This window comes from Rhodamnia argentea, chromosome 2, assembly GCF_020921035.1.
Source record: "Rhodamnia argentea isolate NSW1041297 chromosome 2, ASM2092103v1, whole genome shotgun sequence".
Lineage (NCBI taxonomy): Eukaryota > Viridiplantae > Streptophyta > Magnoliopsida > Myrtales > Myrtaceae > Rhodamnia > Rhodamnia argentea.
Genome location: NC_063151.1, coordinates 31,268,714 through 31,280,886, shown reverse-complemented (window position 1 = coordinate 31,280,886; position 12,173 = coordinate 31,268,714). Strand labels below are relative to the sequence as shown.

Here is a 12,173-nt window from a genome sequence, read left to right as displayed (position 1 = left end):
TCCCGACCCTATCGTAATTGTGTCAATTTAGTCCCGAACCTATTGTAATTGTGCCAATTAAGTCCTAAGCCTTTTGCATTTTGTCAATTTAGTCAATTTGACCGATTAATGCTGACGTGGACAATTTTTAACAATATTTTAATTTTTTTTATTTCTTTATTTCTTTTTTCCTTCCCCTTACGGCTGGCAAGTTACGGCTAGCGAGGGTTGCCGAAGTTCGCTGACCACTATATGAGGGCAACCTTGCCGGTGGCTGTGCCTCTTGATGGTATGGGTTTGCAAGGCCGGTTTTCACAAAGTTAAGGTTTTTTCACACGACAAAAAGACAGTGAAATTTGTGACTCAAGTAAAAATTTATGGTTTGTTATGAGATTGTAAAAATTTTAGTATAAAATTGGGACCAAATGGATTAGGATAAGACCTAAAGTAAAGGTTTTTTCACGTGAAAAAAAGATGGTGAAAATTACCAAAAAAATGATGAACCTATTGTAATTGTGCTAATTTAGTCCTAAACCTTTTACATTTGTGTCATTTCAGTCAATTTGGTCATTCGATGCTGATGTGTATAATTTTCAATAATACTATAATATTTTTTTATATTTTCTTTCTCTGCCTTTTTTATTTCTTTTCCCCTGTGGTCGACAAGAGTTGCATAAGCTCACCGATCACTAGGCAGCCTTGCTTGCAGCCACGCCTATTGATGGTCTAGATTTGCGAGGCCAATTCACCTAGATCTAGGCAAGGCCGGCCTCACCATGGCCTCACCGGCCATGAGCGAAGGTAGCCGCACCAATGGCTAGTGAGGCCATGGCAACCTTTGCCCGCAGCCGGCAAGGTCCCGGTGAGGTTGCCCTTGTCCATAGCCGCGATGGTCTTATCCAGCCTGAACAAGGCCGATCGAGGGCTACGAAGCCCTCGCCTAGTGGCCAGCAAGCTCTAGCCACGGTTCGCGGGCCATGTTAGTGTAGGCCGACCAAATAGATCAAGTTGACACAAATATAAAAGCTTTAGAATTCAATTGGCCAAAAAAAAATTTAATACTAAATTAAAACAATTGCAATATGTTTATGATTTTTTTGATAATTTTTTTTCAAAAAATTGTGGGACAAAAAAATTAAGACAGAATTTAGACTAGATCTAAAATTTGGAGGTTTTATAAGAGATAAAATGTAGAATTCAAACAAGAGCCAAGTTTGAGAATTTTTAGGATAGTAGGCCCAGGTAATCAAATATAACTTTTTGATACACGTAATTACAATGTAACCATCATCATTAGAACTGATAATTAGGAGTCCGACGGCTCTGGTTGAGTCACGTCGAGCTCTTTTCGCAAGAACACAAAGTTCTAAACTTGCTTTGAAGCCATCGGGTTTCAGCTTCAGGAGCAAGAAGAAGCAACGTCCCAACGCCACGTTGAGTGGACCACAGTCAACCCACAAGTAGCAGCAAGCAACTGTAGCAGCAAATCTGGTGTCCAGGGTTTTTTTATGGGCACGTTCAGTTTTTCCTCGCGAAAATGCCCTGGCACCTCAAAAAATGATCTCCACAAACGAAAAGTACAGCAGAGGAGACGTGGTCACTCTCTTCGCCCATCGCTAAGATCGCACAACCATATCCTCAAATCTCTCTTCATGCAAGCTCCAGCCACCCACCTCCTCATATTAAACGAGCCGTCCCCCATTTTTCAGCACATTCCGAAAGAAGATCAATAAACAAAGAGAGAGTGTGCCTGTCTCTGCTGTGTTTGTGAGCGAGAAGCTGCAGAAGAGAGAGAGAGAGAATGGCTCAAACCATGATGCTCATGCCAAGCGTCTCGGGACACTCGGTGGACTTGAAGAGACCCGATCGTTTGCTTCAGCTCCAGATCCAGAGACTGAGGCCTAACTCGTCTTCCTTCTCTCGGAATCCCCCGTTTAGCCCGCTTCCTTCGCCTGCAGCTTCTCGTCGCTCCTCTGCAGTTTTCGCTCTCTTCAAGTCCAAGACCAAGGCTCCTATCAAGAAGGTGCCCCCCTCCCCCTCCTCTCCCGCTCTCTTCCTTCTCTTTTGCTCGTCTGCGTTTGAACTTGTTTTTGGGAAAAAAGGTTAAATCTTGAATTTGAGCTCTGTTCTGGGCTGGTGGTGTTCTTGTGTGGTTTGACAGGTGGAGAAGCCTAAGCAGAAGGTGGAAGACGGCATTTTCGGGACGTCTGGTGGGATTGGTTTCACCAAAGAGAATGAGCTCTTCGTGGGTCGTGTTGCTATGATTGGCTTCGCTGTGAGTTCCCCTCTTTTCTTCCTTTTGTCTTCTGCTCTTGCTCAAAGTGATTCAGACGTTAATCAGTGTTACTTCATCGTTTTAGAGCAATGCAAACACTAGTTTGTCCTATGTTAAACATGTGTTTTATAATGATTGAAGTTTATCTTTTCGGCGCACGAAAATTACACGCGCTCTATTAGAGGTGACTTGAAAACCGCTCGACAAAAAGTTCGTGATATCGTTCCGTAGATGCGCATATTGGAGAAGTTATTTCGGACACATTTAGCATTTCTCATGGTGCTATCCGATGTCGGACCGCCAAGATCGTAATAAAAGCTTTGGCCTTACAGGATTAATAAGTTAAAAGGTCGAGTAAATGAGTATATCTTGTCGGGCATATGCACACACACAAACAAAACTTTTCGCGTTTTGTAATGCATCAAATGAATTCTTGGAAAACTATGTTCAGGCATCCTTGCTAGGAGAGGCAATTACAGGGAAAGGAATTCTTGCACAGTTAAACTTAGAGACTGGTGTCCCCATTTATGAGGCTGAGCCTCTCCTCCTCTTCTTCATCCTCTTCACATTGCTTGGAGCCATTGGAGCTCTTGGAGACCGTGGACAGTTCGTCGATGACCCCGCGACCGGGGTCGAGGGGGCCGTGATCCCTCCTGGCAAAGGTTTGCGCTCGGCGCTCGGTCTTAAGGAAGGAGGTATGTAGCAGCACCTTACTGTTTTATTTGTTTTAACAGTTTGGCATATGCAGCAGATGATTTGGAAAGAAAATTGTATATATTTCGGCATGTTTGGAGAATGCGCGGCTGCCATGGACACGAAAGTGTGTTTTGCTCCTGAAAAACTTTGCCCTCGTCTTGTGTGCAAGGTCCATTGTTCGGGTTCACGAAAGCGAATGAGCTCTTCGTCGGAAGATTGGCACAGCTCGGGTTCGCCTTCTCTTTGATCGGCGAAATCATCACTGGAAAGGGAGCTCTAGCTCAGCTAAACATTGAGACCGGAGTGCCCATCAGTGAAATCGAGCCCCTCGTGCTGTTCAACGTCCTCTTCTTCTTCATCGCCGCGCTGAACCCTGGAACGGGCAAATTCGTGACTGACGAGGATTTACAAGATTAAGAGAAAAACCTTTGTGCGGAGAGCGTGGTTGTCATTCGAAATTTGTAAGTCTTGATAATACTGTTCACTGAAGCAGTTGTTTACAGCATCTCTCAAGAGCCTATATCACGACTCATTTTAGCTTCACCTTAGCCCTTAATCACGAATTCCAGAAAGCCATTAGAGCAAAAGCTTCAACTTTCAGGCGCGCTTCTGGTAGTTCTGGTCACAATTTGAAATCTTGTGGCATCACCTCTCGATCTCGAATTTTCTGCTAAAATATTGTCCGTCTCTCGTGATAACAAGTAAAACGTCGCAGCACCAAAAAATTCAAATACTACAACTTTCAAGCACGAGATTTACCAAAAATGACTGGTAACCATCAGTAACCAGATGAGCCTGAAGAGCCACTACCGACTTTGGGTTTTTTGGGGGGGGTGTGGTTGGGGAGCTGGGTGAAGAGGAGGGGGCTGGAACTAGAAGCAAGTCTGAGGAGCCACATGAAGAAAAGACTTGAGTTCGATTATATCATGAAAATAAGAAAAATTCTGCATTGACAAAAGCTCCTTTTTTGAACAAAAGATAAATGAAAAAGAAAAACTCTTCAGGAAAAACTGAATGCTAAGTTAACCTATGATGACTGTCAATCAATCTGTAAAAACGTGGATGAAAAATCCACATGAAATCTTCAAGTCAGAAGGCGGCAAAAAGGAAAAAGAGCATAACATCAACAGACTGATACATGAGTTGATACATCAGCTAGGAGCAGATCTTCCATCCGCTCCATCTGGTGCATTTTCACGGGAAGCTGTGCCTGTGAACATCTCCATAACACTTCTCAATGCCCCCGATAAATTCTCAGGCATGTTTTCACCCACATTCAGATTGATGTTCCCACCAATTCTTATCTCAGGGTCACCACTCCCTTCTCCTTGGGAATGTTGTTCTTGTCCTTGGTATGCGGTCGAACCCCAGTTTGTAAACATGCTAGACAAGTTCGCAGGAATGGCATTAGGATCAAGCGGAAAAGAACCAAATGGAGGTGGAACCGCCCGGCTTTCTGATCCACTCGAAGATTGGCTGCTAGATTCATTCCCAGCCATATTCATGAATATGTTAGCAAAATTTGCGGGAATTGTACTAGGATCGAAAGGAAAGGATGTGAAAGGTGGTGGAGTAGCATGGCTCGTTGATCCACTCGTGGATTGGCTATCAGACTCTCCTCTAGGATGGTTAGAAGAAGTAGTGTCCCACTGCAGCAAATCCAAATATGAGTATCAGTAGATGTAAAATAAAGCTGAAATGTCACAAAAAAAGGGCTGCAAATTGACAATGAGAAAAGACATATGAAGGTAATGCCGTAAAAGAACCTAGAGAAGTACACTAAGGGGGTGCAGGACAACCATTCTACTTTTCTGTTTCTATTCCAAACCTATCTCTGGAACAGGTTTGGAATAGAAACTCGTTTGGTAATGCAATTTTATTTTTCTATTTCTGAAACAAAAATTTATTCCAGAAATAGATTTGGAAGGGAAATCAAAAACAATAACTCCCCATTTTTTCTGAAGTATTCGCCGCCGCCGACCATCACCTGCTGCCGCCCGCGGTTGCCCCCCACCTTACGACCGGCCGCCGTTGCCGACCACCGCCCACTGCCACCCTCCGTCGGCCGCCGCCAATCTCCGCTAGCCGTCTCAACCATGGCCGGCTGTCATCGACCTCCGCTTGCCGCCGCCAACCATCGCCCACTGCCAACCTTTGCCACCGCCAACCACAGCCCTTAGTCACCTACTGCCGGTCACCGCCAACCACTACCCGCCGCCGCCCGCCATCGCCCCCTGCCTCACCATCGGCCGCCGCCGTCACCCACCACCCGCCACCGCCGCCGACCCTACCATCGCTACCCAACGCCACCCTCCACTAATTGCCGCAACCATCGCTAGCCGCTACCGACCTTCGCCGGCCGACACCTCAATCACCGCCGCCACCGGAGTAAAAAATATATAACAATTTTTTATTTTTAAATAATAAATAATAATTTCTAGAAATAGAAATTTTCAAATATTGTCAAGCGAACTTCTGTTCCAGAATAAAAAAAATTATGTCGTTATCAAACTCATTTTTTGGCTAAAAAACTCATTCAGAAACAAAAATAGAAAAATCTATTTCTAGAACAGAATGGTTGTCATGCACCCCCTAAGCTACTCCGAATAAGTATCCAGAAAGCACTTCGCATAAGATCAGAAGATGATTTAGGCATAAATATTAAAACCGAAACATCCAAATAGCTTGTTAGACATTGTGGAAATTGAATTATGGAATTTATGATAAGACCAAGGCATTGACAAAAGCACATCAATTATGGAATTTATGATAAGACCAGGGCATTGACAAAAGCACCTCCCTGGGCAGTGGGCAAGAAGCAATAGATCGCCAGAGTAGGTCTTAGCAAAAACCATATATTCACTCACTATATTATCTATTCATTCCCAGGAAGCTGATGCTCAAAAGTGAAGCACCAATTGAGAGGTGAACTTAACTTAGACAGACCAGGGCAATGGAAAATTAGAAGTTCATATTACCTGGTTACGTTCTCTGTGCTGTAATTCTTCCAATTTCTGCTCAGCAACCTAGTCCAACAGGATATTGTGTGAGAGAGAGAGAGGGAGGGAGGGAGGGAGGGAGGGGGAGGGAGAGGGAGAGGGAGAGCTAACCCAACCCGAATATTCTCTTTGACAAATTCATTGTTTGGATCGAGTTGCAACGCTGCATATATTATGCAACATTGATCAATAAAATATGGAAATAAAACAGATAGAACACACACTTTGACCAATAATGCCATTCACCAGCAGAGAATTCAAGTGAGACATTAACGTCACAGAAAATCCAAGTGTTTTTCTTCAAATGATAAGAGATTTATAAAATTAGTGGAGTATGATCCAGCAATAAAGGAAGCATATAAAACTGACATTACATAAAGCGGTACAGGAAGTCAATATTATGTTGCGCTGGCATGGTCAAGGAATTGCAGCTCTTATCCAGCCAGTTGTCATTTCATACAATCACTTGAGCATCAAGGAGACACCAAGTTACATCATGCCTCTTTTGACAACGAATTAGAATATATTCAAGCTGTTCAGTGAATCCTAATTCTTAACACCTCGTGCCATTACAATACTAGACTTGGCTAAAATAAACGAACATGAAATGCAAACACTGAGGTCCGATAGGTGTAAAAGGAGTATTGAGCCTACCTTTCTTAAAACCTTTATCAATGGAGTCAGCATACTTCCCCAGAGCATAATATGCTGTACCCAAACGGCTATATGCCTTTGAATAATTTGGGTCAATCTCTAAAGATTTATGACAGTCTTTGATTGCATCATCGAATTTGCCAATCTGAGTATAAGCAGCCGCCCTGTCAGGTGTTTACATAATTCAATTAATCAAGAGTGATACGAAGTTACCCATGGTATAGTTTATATGTGTTTCTTCCAGATCGCTTATCATAGTTAAATTTCATTTGTAAGAAAAATATTCAAGCCACTCCAGCCTTTTTATTTCTCACGTGAGTAGTTCTTCTAAACAAGCCACTTCAGCATTTTCTTCACCTAACTTGAATTGTTTGCATTCTCCTACTATAACTCCGTGAACGAGATAACAGAAAATAATGTGTGGGAAACTCAAACGGTAACCAGCCGGTATGTCAAGCTCAACAATTGAAACATATATCATTATAGTAGTAGTCTAACATAAGACAAGAACACAAGTAATCCATCCTTTCAAACAATTATATGATCTATTAAATGGTGGTTGTTCATGAAAGCTTCCAATTCCCTGAAAAATCTTGCCCAAACACAAGCCCTGCTACCAGTGAAATTCATAACGTGATTATGCCAAAATAGCTACAGAACTATTACATGCATTCTGTCAAAAAAAAAAAAAGAACACTCTCCTATCTTGTGGAGAATATATTGCAAATTAGCACATGCACAACCCTCTAACAGTTTGCCTCAAGCAACATGTGATAGAATCATAAGGTACTACTTTTGGCAGCATATTCTGAGATACTAAATTTAAGATTTGAAAAGTAAGCAACAAGGACACATTTTATTGTAGAAGTTACAGTATTTTCAACTTTTGTTAGCTAAGAAACAACATAATCTTATAATTATTGCTGCACCTGTTACTGTAATAGACAGCATGATTTTCACAAAGTGCAATGGCACAAGTGTACAACTCAATTGCATCAGCGTATAGCTTTGACTGCATGGCCTTGTTCCCTGAGAAAAAAACAGTCACAGCAACAAGCTCAAAAATCACATCATTCCACAGATAACTTCTGTCAATATTAATAATATTAGTTATGGATCACTTGAGACAAATAAAACAGGGCAATGTATTTTTATACTCTTCAAGTGATACTTAGTCTCTCTTGCTAGCTCTTGTATCTAAATCAGATGGATAAAATTAATATCAGCTTCCAAGTTCTTGTTGTAAACACAAAATACCAGTCACAATGCGAAAAACTATTATTACCTCGTGATTTCAAGGTCTCTGCCAAACTGGTTTTGTTGTATTGCTGGCATCCAGATCCTTCCATCTCCTGATAGGCAATATGATATGTTTAATTGAGAAAAGGTCCAGATGTAGAGAAACAGACGGAAATTGGATTTAGGAGGGAACACCCAGGATAATTCGCATATTAAATGACCAAGAACAACATATTACTTAAAATGATAGTTCTAGATTGCATGCGATATTGCTTAAAGTGATAGTTCTAGGTTGCACGCAAGTCAGGTTGCACAATGTTTCCATAATGAAGGAAAATCAGGTTACAACCCTGTTTTTTAAGAAATCATTTTTTACCAAAGTCAATGATGACGTAAATACAGATGTGTTGGTGCAACCCGTTCCTAAGTCACACCAGATTTACCCAGACTGGGTAACAGGCAAGGCTGGTTAAGGGCCAATAGTTCACCAACCAAGGGAAAGCAACAAGGAAAATTGTGTGCATATGATAAAGAATTACTATATTGATCATGCAGTTAAAATAACTCATGCACCTCAAATTCAGGTGAACACTATTCAAGGCTACCATTAACTCGCGCGACAAGTCAGTACAACATACATTTATAGCATTGTGAAATAGGCAAGTCACTTTCTCTAGTTGGACCGTGTCATCGTTCCCATCGGGGGCGTGGTTGAAAAAGTGAACTTTCTCAAGCGCAGAAAAGAATTGCCCAAAGAGCTCATCTTTAGACGATTCCGTCAAAAAATGAGTTTCTCGTTCTTGAAGCCCATCCTGATCACCCATGGAAAAGGAAAGTTAGACAAAACCCAAAATAGACTAATATGGTAGTGTTCCCTACAGTTAATTGGCAAATACACACACAACGTATGTGATAGCAGCATGTCCCATTTCCTTTAAAAATTTGAATTATAAACCCCCTTCCCCAACATATTGAAATTCACAGCCAACCCCTGTTCTATTATGTAAAGTTGTATCAAGTCTAGCCTACTTTACCTGAAATATCATGAAAGCACACAAATTTTTTGATATTCCGGACAGAATTATTTAGTTCCCACCTTTTATGGCCAGGCAATACATGATAATGTCTAACAAGATTCAAGAATAGATGTTTCTGGATGCTTGAAACCCCCTCCAACTTCGTAGAAAAACAGAATGACCTGGGGACCCCCCAAATGTAGAATTCTCAGTCCCCAACTGACAAAGAAGCACCCATAGGTAAGATACCAAAGTCACATTGGCTATAAAAGATATCTACCTTAAAAAAGAAACTTATTAAGGTTACCCAGCAGATCTATACACCCCCGAAAAAACGAAAAAAACATTTGTAAGAGAAGAAGTCAATAGGAATTACAAGAAAAGATAAACACAACCTGAGATGTCGATGATTTTAGTATATCTGATCCGCTAGAAGTCTGAGAAACATTATCTGAAGTTCTTCCACTTTGAAAATATGAGTCATTGTGCCGGTGCTCACTCGAATGAAGAGATTTGAACATTTCAACTAGCAAATCAGGTCTAATTTGGTCATCATCACTAGAAGACAAATCCACTTTAAAGGCCTCTGTTAGACATTCTCTGGCCACCTCAAGACCTTCAACATCGACTCCGGGCGTAGGTTCAACTACTCAGAAGCAAGAAAAACAACCATCAAAAGTGGAAATAAGCTTTGACAGCAATTCTATGGAACAAGAATTAGCTCATGCGGATGACGCTCGAACAATAATTCAGAAGGAGAACAGTATGAATTGCACTAATTCTTGCTTCTTCCCTTTTTCTTCCCTGCAAGAACACCATTCAGCTAAAGAAAGGAAAGCAGCATCGGTGTTCTTAGGCCAAAACAACTCATGGAAATGCAGAGGAAAAATCAACCAATATGAGATGTTAATGGCTTGGGGAATCGAAAATGTACACTAGGACAACAACCTGAGACTAGTGATCGCGTTGTAACTCAACCAGTTCGGGTGGCTCGTTCAAGGCATAGGCCGCAACTCTACCTCTACCATTAAATACCTTACCCAAAAATAAAGTAAAGAAAGGATCTTTTTTTGTTCCCAGGACAACTCTTACGGATTTCACCTAAAGATCATGTACCACACTCGCACAGAAACGACCAGCAAATGTCGATCAAAAGCGATTTACGAACCGTCGCAAGAAAAAGTAATCGACTAAAATGAGACTGGGACATATGAAGAAGCAGAAGCAGGATCATTGCGCGCAATATCAACACGGAGAGAGAGAGAGAGAGAGAGAGAGAGAGAGAGAGAGAGGACCAGAGGAGAGGAAGTCGAGGAAAGCTCTGACGATGCGGCGGCAGACGGGATCGTCGGTCTTCATTTTACCGCCCATGGTTCGGAAGCGAAAGCGGCGAACTCAGACTCGCAGTCGGAGCAGACCCCCTTCTTCTTCTTCGCTGTGGGAGAAGCTCGGACTGAGCAAAGGACGCAGCTCGCGCGACGCAGAAACTGCGACCGCCCTTCCTCTCTCGTTTTTCTCCTTCCCTAGCGGAAGGATTCGCGCGGTTTGACCAATAGGAAAACCGAAAAAAATCTCGCTCGCCCTTTTTCAAGGTAGCTGATTACAATCCCAGAAAACACATTCTCACCTGAATTCTGATCCGCTGATCGGATCATCAATGGCCCTCTTGTGGGCCCTCCGTCTAAGGACGGTACAAGCTCAACGGCTGTGATGGCACGCGGTTCATCCCTCGATCAGCTAAAAGCAGTTTACCTTCCCGCGGGCGCATGATGGTCCTGTCCGCACCCGAGCAAGCCCGAAAAGGTCGTTCATGGGAGGATTTTAGTTTTTATTTTTTATTTTTTTGGTCGGATTGGGAGGATTTTAGTTAGTTCAATAAAAAACCAAACATTTTCAAAGACATGTGTCCACTCAATTGTCGGCAAGCAGCTTGAGCACTTGTAATTTCGATAATACGAGTTTTTTTTTTGGGGGTCGGAATAATGCGAGTTAAGAACATGGAGTTTCTATATTGTTCCCTTTCTTTGTTTATTTCTTTTTTCCCAATTTTCTAATCCATTACGGAATAAACAACACTACTACATAAATATTAACTACATCAAATTCTTTTTATTTGTTCAAGATTGAAATAGCATAAACTACTCGTTAAAGTGTATCATATATCGTATAAATTTTGTCCTTATTTGAACAAAATAAAGAGAATATTTATAATTTACACCACATATAATGTAAATATGGGGACTCAATAACAATAAGAAAATCCATAGCCGTCGTTATTATGTGAGAAAAGGAAATGTTGTATGAAATAAATTAAATTTAGTGTAATATTCCAAGAATATGATAAAAATATTTGACGAAAAAACTTAATAGGAAGAGTTAAAAAAAATGTTAGTATCTTGAATAATTTGCTAAATTATAATATCAAGACTCGTTAAACCTATAGTTATTTTGAATGATACAAGCACAATGAGTGAAAGACATAAGAAAAGTACTTCTTGCGGTGACTGATCAGACTCTTGCGACTTAAGGTGCTATGCGTCACTCTTAGTGGCAAACCTAAGGAAGAGGCTCGAATCATGATCATGTCCGAATTTAATTAAGAAAAAAAATTAGCAATAACTCGAGGTAAATTAACGAAATACATAAATTCTGCTTTGTTGCAGATCATCTGCAACAATGCAAAATCTACGACGTCAATCTAAGGCCACCACAGAATAGGCACCGCCATGGTTTCCCCTATTTGCAACCATCGGCAACCTTAGGGCGATGATCGCAAGCTGTGAATACCTTTCGCGTAGACGGTGGTTGGTAAGGTCTGGCACCTAAGAGATAGAGGGAGAGTAGGGGACATGAGGACAGCGACTATGTCGAGGACAATCTCCGAAGGAAGCGGAGTCACGATTCAAAGCTACTGCCATTACTAATGCTGCCCGGGTAGATCTACTGCTTGTTCGTCGTCACCAGTGGCGGGGGCATCCTACCTCTTTGAGTTTGAGTGGTCGAGCATTTCTCTCCCTCTCTCTTTACTATTTTCAATCATGAAGCTTTTTGAGTCTAAATTGAGTTATTAAGGGATGAATGATAACCATTCTGTTTCATAAATAGATTTCCGGATAGAAACAGTTTTTTCTATTTCTGTTTCTAGATATGTTTCTGAGCAAAAAGATGTATTTGATAACAACATAAAATTTCTACTTCTGAAAAATGTGTCGGGTCGTCGACAACAGGGGGTGGTGGCAACGGCCGGAGACCTGGGGTTGGCGGCAGCGGGTGTTTGAGAAAAAGTGAGATTCTTATTTCTGTTTCTCGAAAAAG

The 12,173-nt window shown here is 41.6% G+C and overlaps 2 protein-coding genes across 2 annotated transcripts; one reads left to right on the top strand and one right to left on the bottom strand.

The window, feature by feature from the left end:
• The first annotated feature begins 1,672 nt into the window (after window positions 1-1,672).
• Window positions 1,673-3,455, top strand: LOC115739196 (photosystem II 22 kDa protein, chloroplastic). Its single transcript, XM_030672205.2, has 4 exons — window positions 1,673-2,002; window positions 2,141-2,254; window positions 2,706-2,949; window positions 3,120-3,455. Exons 1-4 carry the CDS (start codon window positions 1,781-1,783, stop codon window positions 3,365-3,367), a joined length of 828 nt encoding a protein of 275 aa, XP_030528065.1. The 5' UTR covers window positions 1,673-1,780; the 3' UTR covers window positions 3,368-3,455.
• A 397-nt stretch (window positions 3,456-3,852) lies between these two features.
• LOC115739178 (small glutamine-rich tetratricopeptide repeat-containing protein) lies at window positions 3,853-10,657 on the bottom strand. Its single transcript, XM_030672177.2, has 9 exons — window positions 10,154-10,657; window positions 9,254-9,504; window positions 8,481-8,654; window positions 7,889-7,955; window positions 7,533-7,632; window positions 6,604-6,767; window positions 6,066-6,112; window positions 5,929-5,976; window positions 3,853-4,599 (listed from the first exon to the last, which is right to left on the bottom strand). The coding sequence occupies exons 1-9, from the start codon at window positions 10,227-10,229 to the stop codon at window positions 4,102-4,104; spliced, it is 1,425 nt and encodes a 474-aa protein (XP_030528037.1). The 5' UTR covers window positions 10,230-10,657; the 3' UTR covers window positions 3,853-4,101.
• Window positions 10,658-12,173: the final 1,516 nt, after the last annotated feature.

What these genes read in the sequence shown, in the direction of transcription:
- LOC115739196 (XM_030672205.2), top strand. Translation starts at nt 1,781, where the DNA reads ATGGCTCAAACCATGATGCTCATGCCAAGCGTCTCGGGACACTCGGTG. An exon ending in CCAAGGCTCCTATCAAGAAG is followed by an intron (nt 2,003 to 2,140) that starts GTGCCCCCCTCC and finishes GTGGTTTGACAG; the next exon opens with GTGGAGAAGCCTAAGCAGAA. An exon ending in GCTCGGTCTTAAGGAAGGAG is followed by an intron (nt 2,950 to 3,119) that starts GTATGTAGCAGC and finishes CTTGTGTGCAAG; the next exon opens with GTCCATTGTTCGGGTTCACG.
- LOC115739178 (XM_030672177.2), bottom strand. Translation starts at nt 10,229, where the DNA reads ATGGGCGGTAAAATGAAGACCGACGATCCCGTCTGCCGCCGCATCGTC. An exon ending in CCTCGACTTCCTCTCCTCTG is followed by an intron (nt 9,505 to 10,153) that starts GTCCTCTCTCTC and finishes GCTTCTGAGTAG; the next exon opens with TTGAACCTACGCCCGGAGTC. An exon ending in AGAGACCTTGAAATCACGAG is followed by an intron (nt 7,633 to 7,888) that starts GTAATAATAGTT and finishes TTTTTTTCTCAG; the next exon opens with GGAACAAGGCCATGCAGTCA.